The 17,475-nt window shown below is 37.4% G+C and overlaps 1 protein-coding gene and 1 long non-coding RNA gene across 2 annotated transcripts; one reads left to right on the top strand and one right to left on the bottom strand.

Moving 5' to 3' along the window:
- The first annotated feature begins 879 nt into the window (after nt 1–879).
- Nucleotides 880–2,566, top strand: LOC114469989 (uncharacterized). The gene is made up of 3 exons (XR_003674816.1): nt 880–2,304; nt 2,401–2,453; nt 2,541–2,566. It is a non-coding gene; the product is annotated as an uncharacterized LOC114469989 (long non-coding RNA).
- Nucleotides 2,567–6,704: 4,138 nt separating this feature from the next.
- Nucleotides 6,705–13,905, bottom strand: LOC114470088 (homeodomain-interacting protein kinase 3-like). Its single transcript, XM_028458102.1, has 9 exons — nt 13,796–13,905; nt 12,938–13,113; nt 12,583–12,720; nt 11,751–11,892; nt 11,602–11,655; nt 7,820–7,978; nt 7,534–7,710; nt 7,184–7,402; nt 6,705–6,848 (listed from the first exon to the last, which is right to left on the bottom strand). The coding sequence occupies exons 2-9, from the start codon at nt 13,108–13,110 to the stop codon at nt 6,705–6,707; spliced, it is 1,206 nt and encodes a 401-aa protein (XP_028313903.1). The 5' UTR covers nt 13,111–13,113; nt 13,796–13,905.
- Nucleotides 13,906–17,475: the final 3,570 nt, after the last annotated feature.

Genomic DNA, 17,475 nt, shown 5'->3' with positions numbered 1-17,475 from the left:
GATATCTCAGTATGGAAAAATGCTGGCCTATTCCTTTTAAATGTCATCCTGGGGGGAAATGTTGAGCTGTGAGTTAACATAGTTTTTATTTCCCTTTCCATGAAGATGCTTCTTCAACATCAACCCTGATAAAGGCACAAAGGTCGAGATAAAAAAGAACAAGAAGCAAGTGAATGTAAACCCACGAGTCCTCACACTGATTGGAGATCTGTCTGATCATGAATGGAGAGCGACATCTTAGACAAGAACATAGCCAAGAGACTCAGTGACAGCCATTACCATTTCTAATATGTTTTACAAAACTTACCCAGTTTTTGATGTGGTACATGTTCAATACAATGAAACTCAGGCAAATAAGAATAACAGGATAATTGCTGTTTTTATTTTTGTTTATTTGAACAATTAATATGCCAAGTTAGGTTTTTATGCGTTTTCAAGTTTTAGCTATGTTAAAGGAATAGGCCACCGTTTTTCCAGACTGAGATATGTTCTTACCTGAGCTTAGACAAGTTGATACGTACCTGTCTAGTCTTTACGTGTGCGCTCAGTCACACAAAAAGACCAAAGATGTTAGCATTTAGCCTTTCATAGCATATTCCTATGGACCCGAACGGGGATGAAGCTAGAAGCGACCAAGCTCTTCCACGTTTTCCCTATGTAAATACGGTTATGTGAGTAGTTACATGATCCAAGTGTAGGTACACAAAATTAAAGGTGGATTTTCTAAGCGACGTCTGCAGTAATATCTTCAGAATTCTATAGGAGTAAAAATATTACTGTGCGGACAACTAAGTGCTCCTAATGTATTAATACACCTTACAATATAGTACCTAATTTTATCCGCTTAGAAAATCCACGTTTAATTTTGGGTAACTACACTTGGATCATGTAACTACTCCCATAACCGTATTTACATAGGGAAAACGTGGAAGAGCTTGGTCGCTTCTATCTTCATCCCCGTTTGGGTCCATAGGAATATGCTAGGAGAGGCTAAATGCTAACATCTTTGGTCTTTTTGTGTGAGTGAGCACACGAGTAAAGACTAGACAGGTACGTATCAACTTGTCTAAGCTCAGGTAAGAACATATCTTAGTATGGAAAAACGGTGGCCTGTTCCTCAAAGTATACTACTTAAGGACAATTTTACGGCAACCAAGTTTCTTAAATTCTGCATGAAGTTCAAAATGTTCTGTGGTCTTCCTCTGATGTTGGACTGGCTGTGCTATTTGTTAATTAAGTAGTCAATGTACATACAATCCCACAAGTTGGTTCATTTGGGCTTTGGCTCAGAAATGGAACCAAACAAGTTTTCCAGGTGTTTGTTAATAAACCTGCCTTGCCTTTTCATACTATCAGTGTGGACTTGTAGTGTATAATGACGACTTTATTTGTATAAGGTATGTACACTTTTCTTCTAATTGAGTAAAAAAGGTATAATGTATTTTTTGTTTACCTAAAACCGTGATATCTGATAGATTTCTAATAAAGTGATCATTTTTGGATGTGGTCAGAGAGATAGATAAAGAAACATCTAAATAAGGTAATGCGCCATGATGCTGGTTGAAGTTTAATTTTTAATATTTTGTACAAAGATTAGTCCAATGTCTGCTTCTGGTAGTGACTGGTTTAGTCTTTGGAAGTGAAGCATTAATTCGACTCTTCTCTTTCAATAAGTTAAAGCAGCTGAATAACTAATGCCCCTAGAGGCCATAAGCGCCACTGCAGGTGTCGTTGCATTTCTTTTCAATTCTAGTCCGTTAGAGTAAATATTACACTGACAGAAAAGACAAAGGGAGAGAGGGATATTGTACATCCAATTACACAATGGAGATCATTGTTTTCACTCAAACTTTGCTGTAAATTCTGTTTAAGTGGCACTAGCCCGCAGGTAGCTTTTCCTGTTAGCCTGTTAGCTTCTTCGTGATTCTATTAATGTGTATTGGGGCCTCCGACCCGTAGGCAGTGAAGTTGCAATTGTGGTTTTCTGGTCAGAGACATGGGGAGATAAAAGACCCACCAATCATCCCATTAACACTTTTATTACCCTCAGAGGCACTACAAAAAGGATTTATTAAGGTAAACAAGTTACTTAGTACTGCTTTAATAATATTTGGTTTTAATACATTTTAAAGTGTGGAGTGCTTTAAAGAACTCTAACTCAGAGATGGGTCTGGGACGTCCCCAGGAGATAAGGCAAGTCTCCAGATAGTCTCTAAAAAAAAAAAAATGAACTCAGAAGTCAGAGACCCTCGATTGATGACCCAAACACAAGATGGGTATTTGTCATCAGGAGCAGCGAGTATTGTGAGTTCTTTTTTGTGTGATTAAAAACATTCTAGTAAGAATTCTGACCATGTTTGATAGTTAATTGTGCTTTTCTTTATCTTTGCCTTTTGCCAGCCATCCTTCAAAAATCCAATAAGATAACGGTCTTCCCCTTCAAGATGGATTTGGTGAGTACAAACTGTTCAAAACGTCTAATATTTCGTAACCCTATTTTATAATGTACTTTATTCAGGGTTTATCTTGTGTTTTCGTAGAGTTACGTTCCTCCTGAGTTCTTCAGTGTCGACCCACCACCTCTGCATCAGAACGTGCTAATAGATCAATGGCTGTGCAGAACCTGCTCTGACTGGTGAGAGTGAGTTTTACCATAAGTTGAATTTTTGTATGACGTCAAAACATAATTTGCTATTAGTTGTTCAATATAAAGAATTAAGGCTTAACGATTTTGGAAAATAATCTAATTACGATCTTTTTCTTCAATATTGCGATTGCGATTAGATATGCGATTATTGTTGCAAGGTCCTCTTCTCATGTATTTTTCATCTAACACAAGCAATAAATCAGTCTTTTTCATAATAAACAATATTAGATTAATTTGAAGCGAAAATTGCAACAATAAAGCAAACAAAATTGTTGCTTGACCTATTCAAAGTTTGTGAACCACACTTCATAAAAACTGTCTGAACTTAACAGTACAGTCTATAAAAAAAAATATATATACATATCAAATCCCTGTATGTGCTGCGACTCGTGGTTGCTACAGATGCGCGTTATTGATTGATACGGAGAGGCCAGATGGAGCACACGCAAAAACACAGTTGAGTTAGGAGCAGCATTTTGATTTTGGGATGTAATTTTGGACAATATGAAGAAAGAGAAGAACATTGACGCAAGGAGACGGCGACATGAGGTGCCAAACACAGACATGTTTCACTTTCTCTTTGACTCGCAGCCATTTCAGCACTAAACTGCACATTTCCTCAGCAAAATAAGACATGACATGGACTCCTGCCTCGGATCGTAGTTTCAAACCCTTTTCATACAGCAGTTTAGTGTTTATATCTAGCGTCTGTTCTACCTACGGGAACGCATATGCGGTAGATGCAAAGGTAAATAAAGGCACATGGCACATCGCCTTGGAGAATACTTTATGGTCATGAACCGTAATTATGCTTTTGAGATAAGTTCTTTATCCACGACATTCCCAAATATAAGCCTCCTAAACTGAGCCACAAACGATTCTTTACTCTTTACAAGCAGCACAGGCTCACCTATATCTTTGTGGAGGCAGAGATGTGTGAATCCGCAGGTGAGACAGGAGTTTCTGTGATCATCAGAGAGTGTAGTAGCAGCGAGAGAATGGCGTGATGAGCGTTGCGGCTAACGCAATGCTAACGGAGAAGAAAGCAATAGTCCTTCGCGGTGGCTGCATGATAAACGCTGATATTTTCACTGTACATCCACAATCTACCACACACCTTAAGAGACGTAAACAAAAGCACACGGCGGAGCGGACTTTGCTGCCATATGTCGCACCTCCATTCACTTTCAAAATCGCGTACCCTGCGATAACGAAATCGCTTTGTGTAATATTGCGATAAAATTGCAAATGCAATTAATCGTTCAGCCCTATAAAGAATAAATTGTCATTTGTTAATCTCATAAGTATTCAAAGGTTTATGTATTCTGTTGTTTCTCAGACTGGAAAAGCATCCCCAGCACTTTTGGAAGAATACCCAGAGGCAACAAACCAGCAGCGTAGTCCAGGACATCCCAGCACCACTGAGCTACACTAAAAGCGCAGATCAACAATTGTTACCCAAACTAGTGATGAGTACCAGAGACATTTGCAATTTGCAACCTGAACCATTCAAGTGCAGTGTAAATTTATTATGTATATGAGCTCCCTGTCATGTGGAAAGTTAGAGCTTGTCATTAACACTCGCTAACTAGCCTCTATGGATAACGGCCTGTCAATCAAAGTCCGGCCCCGATTAGTTTACGAGATTTTCTAAAATGTTCCTTAGGAAAACCAGCCTGGTCCCAGTAATTGTGCCCAACCCAGCATTATCACAGGAGGAATATTTAACTGTAGAAAGTTTTGGAAAAATGGCACCAGGCTTTAAAGTTAAAGCTTTCTAATGGGAGACTAGCGGCTGACTATACTGTATGCAGGTACTACAGCAATGGGGGACAAATGGCGGCCTCTAGTGCCGTGGTCACGAAGCTGAGCAGCCAGCGGCCATTGGTTGTAAAGCATAACATCTAAATGCATACCAGGGTTATCATCCATGTTATACATTTTTTGCCATATTGCCCTATATTTTCAACTCGTTCGTTGTAAATATTTTTACAGTGAAAGTTTGGCAGCTAAGCTACAGGTATTTTTCTGTTGAACTTAATAAAATTCCCTGTATTGCTAAATACAATTGTAATGTGTTTATTACAGGAAAATACATTAATCCAGACAGAAGATATGTAGTTTTAAAGGCAATTATCTGTAAATAAGATGGCATTTGTTACCGTCATTTTTATGGTGACTCACTGGCAGCTGCAGTTGCCATTTTTTCACCGTTATAAATACGGTATGGTATTCTGTAAAATTTACGGTAATTCACTGGCAGCTGTAGTTGCCATTTTTTCACCGTTATAAATACGGTATGGTATTCTGTAAAATTTACGGTAATTCACTGGCAGCTGTAGTTGCCATTTTTTCACCGTTATAAATACGGTATGGTATTCTGTAAAATTTACGGTAATTCACTGGCAGCTGTAGTTGCCATTTTTTCACCGTTATAAATACGGTATGGTATTCTGTAAAATTTACGGTAATTCACTGGCAGCTGTAGTTGCCATTTTTTCACCGTTAAAAATACGGTAAGGTATTCTGTAAAAATTTTAACAGATCATATTACTGTATTTTTAACGGTGAAAAAATGGCAACTGTGGCTGCCAGTGAATTACCGTAATTTTGACAGAATTTTTTTTACAGTGCACCCCAGTCATAAACTGTTTCAATCTCTCAGGAAGAAAGTTTCGGTCAATCAGGACCAGAACCTCCAGACACAAAAACAACTTCTTTCCCTCTGCCACCATTCAAATGTTTTACCAATTCTAAATATATGAAATATATGATCTATTATTGTATCAGTGGCTAAATATATTTTGAAAAGGGTCAAAATGACGAAAAGTAGTGTGGAAATAAAGAAGGTTTGAGATCTAGATTATTCATTCAATACATTTATTTACAAATATACATGTACCATGCAATTATACAAAGAACTAAACAAACAAAGAATAAAAACTAATTACTCCTTCACAGAGGAAGACAAGCAACCTGAAAAAATTTTTTGAAGTCGAGAGAAGAACTTCCTTACTGACACACTCCCTCTCCCTCTCTCTCTCTGGCTTTTTCTTGCTTTCTCACTCTCTTGCTTTCTCTCTTTGGCTTTCTCTCTCTTTCTCACTTTTTCTCTCACTCTCTCTCTTAAAAGTTCAGCACGCCCTGTCCAAAGTCGAGAGAAGAACTTCTGAACTCGTTTCAGGAATCTGCCCGAGAACCTCATAGAGTTGGAGGCGGGGAAGGAGACGTCTTCTGCATTAGGTCCAATTGGAAAAGGGAAACAATTTCACAGGAAAACGTGGGACATCCTCAATCCAATCTTCTGATACATGTGTCTCACAATGTCCACATTTGTTGTTTGCAGGAGACAGTGGGGACTCATCATCCCCATTTTCTGTTTCATGTTTCTTACTGTGCCCATCTTGGCCAGATGAAAGAGTAATGTCATCCATTTCTTTAGTAGGAGGAAAAATAAAAAAAAGATTATTTAGAAATTCAATAGAACAACTAGTTGATCACCATGTGCGTGATTGTCTCCACAGTGCAGTCACTCACTATTCTCTGCTGTCTGGCTCCTGGGCTGGCTCAGGTATGACCCTGTGATAAAGGGATGCTGAAGAGCCTCAACAGGAGAGATTCTCAGATCCCCATCCAGATGTAACAACTCTTTTAGGAAGTCGATGAACACCTTCCTGTCTTCCATTTCTTCAGCATCCTCTACTTCAGAGATCTAGATTCAAAAAAAAAAAAAAAATAAGAGTTAGGTCATTGCACAAGTTCACACTTATCTTACTCATGACATAACAAAAAAAAAGAAACCGTGAATAAATTCAGTTTATTAACGCATTTTTAAGGTTGGTTGCATTTTAAAGAAGAAATCTCTACTAAGTATTTGAACTCAAATACCGTAGAGAACACTTACATAGAGCAGGTCATCCAATGATGAGAAATGAGCACGAGATTTGGGCCACTCCTCTGCTTTCTTTTTGTTTCTAGATGAGTTTTCTTCTGGGGTCTGTGGAAACACAACAACAATGAAAAGGGTTTATGAGAAGTTTAGGGCAACAATCAAGGTTCAACAACAATGAAAACTATGCTTTACCAGCAGCCTCCATTGTGTGCCAAATTCATCCTCTTTACAAAAGAATCTCTGGCTGTACATGCCAAAGCGGAGGTGGTATTTCGACGGCATGCCCAGCATCTCCACCATGCACTTCATCTGCAGAAAGAAAACACAATTACACATATTAGGGGCAGTTACTCAAGACTTACTATACATGTGGAAAAGAGAACACGTGTCATTAAATGGATGGAGGGATGATGTATAAAAAAAGAAAAGACCTACCATGAGGTATTCACAGTGGATAGGAAAGAGATGATCATTGAGGTAGAGAAAGGCCAGCGTACAGCCCACTCCCCACATGTCAATGGCCCCTGAAAATGGAAGGCCAAGACAAACCTCTGGGGCTCTGCGACGCAAAATGAATGAAATACACTTTAGAAAAATGTTGCTTAGCATTAACTACCAACACTATAATGACAGAGGTTTGTTACAAAAACACAGAAGTTATTCAGGGTGACACCCTCATACCTGTAGCCGATGGGCTGAAGAATCATCCCGGGACAGATGGCAGAGAATGAAGAAGCCATTCCAAAGTCAACCAGCTTCACTCTGACTGGATCCTCGTCTATGTCAGCCAACATAACATTGTCGGGCTTGATGTCGCCATGCATGACCCTTACAGACTTTAGTCCCTGCAATGCCACCAACAGCTATAAGGACACAATTAGAAAAGACGTGATTAGAATAGTTTCTCTTATTCAGATTTTTAAGATCAGGTTTGCACTTCAAGCTTTCTTAAATCAATTAGCAAGCATTACCATGGGATTAAAACCATTCTTACCTGCTCTGCAATGGGGCGGATATTGTGTACTTTAATTGAACAGACTAGATGGGATAAATCCACGTCCAACAACTCAAAGACAAGGCAGTTATAGCCCAAGTATTGAAATTGTTCGTAGAATTTAACCACATTGATGTTGTCTGCATTCAATGAGCCGATGGTCTTCAGCATGGACACCTGAAAGGAAAGAAGCACTATTAGATCACCTTTATATCGCTGTACCTCAACAGTTCATAGTTAAAGTCCTGTTGGAGGCCCAAAAACTAGGAGAGATCCAAACACCTACCTCATCCTCTATGTCTTGCAAAAACTCCTTCTTCAGAATTTTTACCGCCACTGCGCTGCTGCTGTTATCAGCCCAGCACTTTGCCACTTCTCCGAAGCCTGCCTTCTCCAATAAATTGGAGGATGGTGTAATGAGTGGAGTTGCTCTGGAGGACCTGCCCTACCATTAGAGGATGTGCTGTTAAAGTGGACAGACAGAGCACATGGTTAGTATTCAGAATTCAAACATTAAGACTCACACAAACAAGGAAATCTCATCCTGTCCTGGAAAATTACTTCATATAAGAAGTCCTGTCTCAGCATTGACTGCATGTGTAGGACGTCCTCATTTTTTGTTGATACACTCAGAGTATGAGCCATGTTACTTTTCACAGTTAAAAGGTATAGTAGTAGTAGGTAGTAATACATGGTCTCAGTTTTCAAGAGCTCCTCATGCTATATGACATCTATTCTGTAAACATTGAAGTCAAACACTCTTATTTTATGTATTATAAGTACACACCTTTGGCTCTGGAGGCTCTCTCAAACTGTTCCTAACAGCATTAGCTATATCAAATATTGAACTGTTTTTTTTTTTTTTTTCAAGGAAAATTATTTTTCATGATTTGAAACCCGAGTAAATATTTTCTAATAATAATTATTAAATATATTTAAATGTAGTGATTCCCTTCATGACAATGGTACAGTTTTCTTTCATCTTATCAGATAAAATTTCATCCTCATATTTTGTCTGTATAGTCTGTCTTACCTGTTGAAGCCATTCCTCATTTAGGTTTTCACAGTTTAAGCTTTCAAACTTTACAAAAATGCTAGTTTTACGATTTGATACTCAGAAGAGAGACAGTTCCCAATCTAACCACTAGCACTGAGAGTAGCTACTGCAGTTCTGGTTCTCTTTCATCTCTTCATTATCTTTCATCCTGCAACCATGGCAACCATTGGCTTTCAAGTAAACACATCATGAAAGTTTTTCCTATATTCAGGGCCGGCCCTGCCGCCAGGCAAACCAGACGGCCGCCTAGGGTGCCATTTGCTGGTGGAGTGCCGCATTGCAACCCCCCCCCCAAAAAATTTTTTTTTGAAATTTTAAAATGTATAGTACATATGAAACACACCCTTTACAATCACATGTTTTTTTCCTAATTAAAATATTAATATTAAAAATCTGGTGGTACATATACTGTATGTATAACGCCAACATATCTGAATCCATAGCAGACAAACTTTTGGCAACAATAAGTATTTAATACTCTTCAGACATCCTGACCTTTTCATCTGAAATGGTTTTCTCATTCTTAAAAGTATTTAATCATTAATAACAATTATTGTAAAACTTTATGCTGCAAGAGAAAATGGGCTGTATATCACACCCTCATATCCAGCGCTAAACCACAACATTGCCTCATGATTCGAACCATTTCGGTTTGGGTTCGAAAGGCAAAGGCGGGAGCAGCACAAAATATACTGTATTTGGTGAAATTTTGGGGAACAATTTGAAGAAAATTGCAGGATTTTGAAAAAATTTACTGTACTTACAACAATATCAGATTTAAATTGACTTTGATTATGTGATATAGGCGTGGAAAAACTGATCTCTGGAAATAATGTGCATCTTCATTGACTGTGTATTTGCAGCTTCTATCCCAGAAAAACAGCTTCTTTTCTAGAGCTGTTGTTTACTGAACGCTCATATGTAAATATCCATGTCCATACCACATCTTGTCTTTTTTATTTTACATTGGCCATTGTGTGTGTGTGTATATATATATATATTCACTCTTTATGAGGGCTGCTATTTTTTTTTTTTTTTTTTTTTTTTTTTTTTTACATTGTTGTGCTTTGTGTAGTGACAAATAAAATGATTCTGATTTGGAGGGAATCAGAGATTCTACAACTAAATTAGGTAGTGATTTACAGCAGTGGGCTGGATCCAAGTCCCCCCTTTGTCTGCATTGAAAAAAAAAATTAATGCAGTGGTTCCAACCTTTTTTGGATCGTGACCCCATTTTGATATCAAGAATTTCCCAAAAGACATTTTTTTTTTTCAAGAATCATGTTTCAGCTCAGATTGATTTATTTTTACTGCATTTTAGTTGAACAAGATTTACATTTCACAAAGTGAAAGCCATTTTTAAATTGTATTTAATGATAAAAATGTTCCCATTGATGTTAAGAAGGCCTTTTATTTGGAATGTTAAACATCCAAGATTGAGGAAAACTCTTCTTAATACTATTACTGGGCCACAAATATCAGGTCGATGCTGTAATGGAAACACTATTACTTGGAACCGTCTTCCCCCGTTTGGGTCACCATGGAGTCTCATGTGGACAATAAGATTTCCTTACCTGCAACTATAGGTTCATCATTTCCTCTTGTCTTGTCTTTACCTAGTAATAATATAGTAGTCCATCAGTCTCTCAGAATTTGGTTTTAGTTTAGGATGATTTTTGGTCTCAATTATTTTTCACTTCAAAGTCTGGTTGTTTCAAATCAACGATTTGTTCCTTCAATGACGGATAGTGTATTTCACATTTGGAACAGAAAAGGTTTAAAATGTTTCGCTGATCTATATTTAGATGGACAATTTGAAAGTTTTTCTTTATTTTCAACCAAATTTTGTATTGCCTTTACTCACTTTTGTCATTTTTTACAGGTAAGACACTATGTGTAGAGTATGACAGCACAATTCCCTCAAAAACCTCCAGATAATTCTGTCGACAACTTTTTATCAGTCAAACCAACCTCTAGGGGAGCAATATCGGTTCTGTTCAACTTAATTTTACATTTACAATGTTTTTCTGTTGATGCGTTTAAATATAAATGGGAACATGATTTAAATACTACCATTACGGATGATATGTGGGAGTCTATCCTTGGCCAGGTTCACACTATATCAATGTGTGCTCAACATACACTCATTCAATTCAAGATAGTTCATTGTGTGCACTTGTCCAAGGCTAAGTTAGCGCGCATGTATCCGGATGTGGACCCAACTAATGGAAAGTGTGGTAGTGAACCTGGTACATTGCTTCACATGTACTGGTCCTGTCCTTCATTGGTCAATTTTTGGAACTCAGTTTTTCACACAATTTTCAATGTCCTGTATCACCAAATTAGGCCAGATCCAACCTGTGCTATTTTTGGTGTAGCCCTGGATCTTAACTTGCTTAAAAAGCAGCTCAGAGTGCTACATTTTTCTTTATTATAGGCCAGAGAAGTTATAATGTTTAAGTGGAAAGATTCCACGGCCCCTTCACATTCACAATGAATAAAAGATGTTATGTCCTGTATGGATTTGGAAAACATTAAATACACAGTTCATGGATCTGAAGATAAATTTGATAAATTATGGCGCCCTTTCCTGGATTACTTTGAAAGACCCACAACTACAGCCTCTGAATACCCCACTGACTCCCCCTACCCCCTCTCCTCCTCAAACCCTCTTTATTTTTGTTCACTTATTTACTTTTATTTATAGGCATATGAGTTTTATTTTTTAATTTTATTGAAATGTTTTGTCTGTGTAGTTTTTCTTTTGTTTGGCAGCTGGCTACCAGTAAATTTCTGTTTAATGTTTATGAAGTAAAATCAAAGAAAATGTTAAATTGGACAAATGTTTATTGTACATTGTTTAAAAAAAAAAAAAAAAAGACCCTTACTGTACATTGATACATTGTTAAAAAAAATAAAATAAAAAAGACCCTCAAAAGATAATGAGGGGGGCCTTGGCTCTGGTGGAGGAGGCACCGGTAGCTGTGCTGAGGCTATGGAATTTTATGAACCATTCCTGACAGCTTCTTTTTGGGTTCCCAAGCTGGAGCATCTGGATTTAACACCTGGGGAAGGAAAAGGTTGAAGATCAGTTCAAACATAGAAGCACCAACAGTTTAAGAATAAGTGAGGGGGGTGTGGCTTCTGCTCCCTGGGTTACCTGGCACTTCCTGTTGGTGACGGTGAGGGGGGAGGAACGTGTGCTCCCCTCATCAGATGAACCCGAGTGATAGTCCGATGTCATCTCATCCTTATCGGAGGAAAATGTGGCAATTGAGAAATGGAAATTCTGCTCTCCGTACCTGTGCAACAATAACACACACACACACAAACATGTCAGTTCAATGACAAACCATTTAATTTAATAGTATGACCCCAGACACACATATCTGACATGAACATACCAATATCTGACCCCTCCCACATATCAGAATAAATGTTCAAACGGCCAGCCCCCCATTTTACAGGAAAAATATCTTGGAAATGTTTGATATGGTCTCAAAACATGAGGGTTTAGTCTGTGTCATTTGTTTTCATTTGGACTCAAGTTTTGCGCAAAATCCCACCCAGTCATGTGTTTACATAGAGCGAGATTATAATCAAGATTGTGTATGTAACACTCGCTGGAAGAATAATTGCATGTATATGCATGATATTGTCCCAAAACATGCATGTGAGGCATTTCCATGTCATATTGGGACCAGATTTTTAATAAAAAGCAAAAACTAAAAAGGTTTGGATTTAATTTTCTGATTCAGAACATGAATTCCATGATCACGAATAATCAGAGGCTTTAATGTATATAATATTTGTTAATTATCAACTAATATTGTATTATGTAAAACAGACGTCAAATGTGGGTGGGGCTAAACATAAGCTTGGTTTGAGCAGAGTGTATACTGTTTATGCTCTGAATAAACCAATAAACTAAACCTAGGAATAGAAAGTCTAAAAAACAGAGTGAAGAATAATTGTGTGTTTTTGTTCCTCACCTGCCACAAACCTCTCCTGGATCCACCCAAAGAGTGATTTCCCAGGGCAGCCCCAGGTCACCGTAGTGAACCCCACTTTCACTGCAGGCACGCAGCAGCTCCTGGTCATATTTGTGGAACGCGTTCACTCTGATGCACCTGAAAAACACACAAGGATCAGCGCTTTTAGCTGCTGAGGCTGACCAGAGGACAGCTAGGGTCACTCCATGTCATTTCAACACATTTTCAGGACATCACATGCACTTTGGTCTTAAAGAATTCTGAAATGTTTACCAATTGTTCCTTAATTATTCAATTATCACACTTTTAAAGAGACGGAATGACCCACAAACCATGGGTGTCCCGCTGAGCGTACCTGTACGCCTGGCCTTTGCTGGGCTTTTCAGGGACCCAGTGTCCCTCAAACTTCTCCTGCAGCGCCACTGTTAGCCTCTCAGCAAACAAATCCATTTTCTCCACCTCCACCTTATTCTTTAATTTCACCAGCCTTTTCAAGAAGGAAACCACCGCTGCAATCTCGTTCCTCATCCTTTATAAGTAAAATAATAAAAACTTATATGATGATGTACATAAAACAAATAAAACCAAACTTAGTGTAAAAATGTCAAGAGATAGAAAACCAGAATCCTGACCTAAAATCCCAACCCTATAATAAAATCCACAACATTTTTGTTTGCTTACATGTAAATAACATAAAGTTACTATGAATATCACAAACTGAACAGTTAATCAGATAAATATCAAAAGTTTGATGTAAGAAATCATTATATAGTTAGATATTATTTAACATTTCTTTAGTCTTTTGAGTGATCAGCAAACACACACATCTTCTTTCATATCTTTCAGGTGAGATACATTTAAGAATATCATTTATTTTCAAAGGAAGAGAAACAAACTCTAATTTAACACTTGCCTCTTAAATTTACTTTTTATCCATAAAAAAAATAATTATACATTTTGAAAAACGTTGCTACAAGTTTCATTGTCTGCACTTATGAATGTAAAATTATGCCAACATTAAAACTGACTTACACACACAAAAAAAAGTAATTTTATCCCTTTGTTTTAAAACCAAACTTAATCTGACAAAACTCAAGTAATTCTATCCTGGAAGAAAAAAAAAAAGTCATATTGCTGTAAAAACTCACACATTGCTCACGGGGAGCCTCTGGTGGTCACAATGTAAAATGCATATTTAAAATATTACACTTACTTTATTTGTTTGTGTCCGTCTTTAGTTATTGACTCAAATGGGGAGAATAAAACATGTAGTTTATCACCAGACTTTGTCTTAGAACTACTTCAGAAGCTGCTTTCATCTTCTGATTAGTTGTGTTTACGACAGTTAAAAACCATGGCAACCGGCGCAGAGTCTGCGCATGCTCAGCTGGTTCTAGCTGTGGTAGACACGTGTGTTGTCTGTCGTCTCCATCCGTGCCTGCTTCATACAGTCTACTTAAATATTCCCTGCTAGGTGAGCTGAAAATATTCATGGTGTAACACTGACTGTACTGTAATTGACTGTCATGGAATATATGTTTTAATGTCCTGTTAAGTTGTATTTTCTGAGTGAATGTTACTATCATGCTAATCGCTGTTTAAGCTAATTGCTAGTTAGCTGCTGTGCTAAGTAGCTTCAGAAAGGATGGTAATTTATTTTTGTGCACAAAGAGCTTTATAATTTAGTTTTGCAGGCCAGAATTTTCATTTTTTTTTTTTTTTTTAATTAAAACAAAAAAACATTTTAAGGACTATATTTTTATGAAACAATATCATTTATCTAATTTTTTTTAATAACATGAGCTGAGAAAGGGACTATATAAGCACAAGCTTATTGGATTTGAATCTTTTTTTGCTTTTTTGTTTCGCATTTACTGAGTTTTTTATTTTGATTGGTACATATGTCAGTTTTGTTTGGGTGAGAATAAATGATATGAGGTTGACTGTATTTCTGTTCATATTATTTTGTTTTATTTGGACTGATAGTAAACTGCTGTCATAACCCTGAAGTAATCTGCTCCTTGGTTACGTTATGTTGTGTTGTGTTGTGTTGTGTTATGTTATGCGTGGTCAAACTTACAGCTTTGAGGATAGCTTTCTGTTAGCATCTCTGATGATAACAGGTCCTAATTCAGTTGTACAAAATACTTAGAACAAATATCTATCATCTCATTTCTTTCCTATCTATTCCTAATCTATGCAAATATAAGTTTTAATATTTTTGGACATCTGAGCCTTTTTGTGTATACCTCTTGATTACATTTTTTTGTTTTTCAAAGGGGACATATTATGAAAAATCCACTTTTGCAGTGTTTTTGAACACATGAGGTAACTTGAGTGTCCACCAACACACAACATGTGAAATAAACCATCCAGTCCTTTGTTTGTGGTTTGTGTAAGTCTTACAACACAGAGAAAAGTGCCCTGTTTCAAATTTTCTCAGTTTGTGATGTCACAAGCTAAATCTGGAAAGAAAATACCCTCCCCGAGTGGGAGGTCTTTGCAATTCTAGGGACACACCCCCCAAAATGGAGCACTCTGAAAGAGCTGGATTATACAGGGTCATAAACCTCTGCTGTTGCTTGATTCATGTTATGTTTTGTTTAAACTCCAGCACAGATTTGTCATTTAGACCTCAGGGAACTGTTTTAAAAGGTGAAAAATAAGTATAATATTTCCCCTTTAATAGTAAAATGTGGTAAAGCTTTATATGAAACATATTTTAATAATTGTTAACTACATTGATGTAGTTAACAATAGTTTTGCATTAATTTATAACTGACAATTTTTATAGAATTTTCATGGCAATTATAATTACAAACTCAATAACAATTAAATTGCAATTACGCCAGCAACAGTTAAAAAAAACAAAAAAATGCAATTATGCCATAATTACGTGTGTTAACAAAAAAAGACACATTCTAAGTCGTGTTTCATGCTAAATAGAAGAGGGACACTAGATAACCAATGCTGAGAAAAACTACCTTCTGAGCTGGAGTCAAAGTGAGATATTTCAAGCCTTTATTTGTTATAATTCTGACGATTATGGCTTACACCTTATAAAAACCCAAATTAAAATCTCAGAAAATTAGAACATTAAATGAATAAAAAATTATTTAAAATACAGAAATGTCCCCTCCTTCTCCCTAAATAAAAAAAAGAATCCCAAACATTTGATATTCAGCTGACACACACACACACACACACACACACACACACACACAAAAACAAGCAAGAAACCAGTTTGCATACATTTTTATCTTAAATCTTGTGTAAAAAAAAAAAAAGATCAGATCAGAGAAACAGTCATTCTCCTTTTCCTTCAGCCAATCATTTTTCCTGTTAACATTTCATCAATAACAGGAAAAGACATTAATAACAAATGCATGTACAAAAAACAAAAACAAAATAACGTCAGTCAATAAGCGGATTCGGCATCTCGCTGCACGCAAAGCATGCTGGTCCGGGTCAAAGGTCAGGACTACCCAGCTCCCGCCTAGCTCGTATCATAAAACGTAAACATGGCCGAGTCTGACAAAGATATTGAATATTTTGAGCGTTGTAAAGTGGATGTTTTAAAAGAATATTGTAAGAGACGTGGACACGTTGTTACTGGGAAGAGGAAGAAAGAACTGGTGGCCCTTTCTTGGGCATTGTCATTTCAAAAAGCGTCTATAGTTTTCACAAAACAGCAGGAACGAGAGGCTGTCAACCTTGATTATAAATCTCTGCTCGAGATCGATGTTGACAGTTGATCCTGGGGGGATCGGGCATATTGTGGCGAGAAAGAAAAGGACGCCAACAAACCCCCGAAACCTGCTGGGTGAGAGACACCTCTCGAACATGTACACCACAATATAATATTTATATACTAGTTTACTAGTTAGCTTTAATGTAGTACAGTATATGTCAAACTTACTGATTTAATCCATTCGGCACGACGTTCTGGATCTTTTCTTTCAGTAGGAAATGGGATGAGTACGTATGGCGGGTTGCATATACATCGTGAGGTTCCTTTATTGCACTCGTGAACGGGGCAAAACTCTTTCATCCACGTATTAAGGCCACGTGTACCGTTGGAACAGCCACACACTGAACAATGGGACCCTGGCATATTGCCTTAAAACGACCTTAAGCAAAGTAAATGCCTAAAAGTCCGTATAAGTAGCCGGTTGTTCCGCGAGACAGGGGCTTTGTTGACACGCTGGGCAGTCGTGAACTCTGACCCGGATATATTGACCCGGGAATCGCGCATGCGTACTGATAATGCTGATTTGGCTTATTGGTTCATGTGAAGCACAAAGTTGGAAGGAATAATTTACACACATTAACGCAGAGACAACAAAGTGAGCAGGATTATAACGGGAGAAGAGAAGGATCCGTGGATATTGGATGTTGGCTGGTTGGATGTTGGCTGGTTGGATGTGTGACGTGTTCCAGTGGTTAAAAAAAGACCAGTCAGATCACAAGCTCTGAACCACTCGTCCTGAGCCTGAGAGCTGCAGACTGAACACTGAAGGTTAAAAAAGGGATTTTTACTCTCATCATCATCCTCATCACCATGCCAACCGCTCTGAGATCATGTTGATAAAACAAACACAAATAGTGTTTAGAACTTACAGAAAGAAAAAAAACACTGATCAGTATTGAAATAATGCAAAGCTTTTATTTATTCTCTTTTTTTTTTTTTAATTATTTTTTGCATACCTCTACTGCATGGTGTCATACTGAATTATACATTTTCATTGAAAGTTTATATTTTAAAACTGAGGTTCGTGGCCTCTGTTGTGGTCAGTTATTTACTGTAGAAGGCATGGAATACTGTAGAAAAATTATATATATATAGGGATGTAACGATTAATCGTAAGGCAATTAAAAATCGATTCACAGGTA

The sequence above is a fragment of the Gouania willdenowi genome, chromosome 9 (genome assembly GCF_900634775.1).
Source record: "Gouania willdenowi chromosome 9, fGouWil2.1, whole genome shotgun sequence".
NCBI lineage: Eukaryota > Metazoa > Chordata > Actinopteri > Blenniiformes > Gobiesocidae > Gouania > Gouania willdenowi.
Note: the sequence above shows the minus strand (reverse complement) of the source record. Positions and strands in the feature narration are given on the sequence as shown.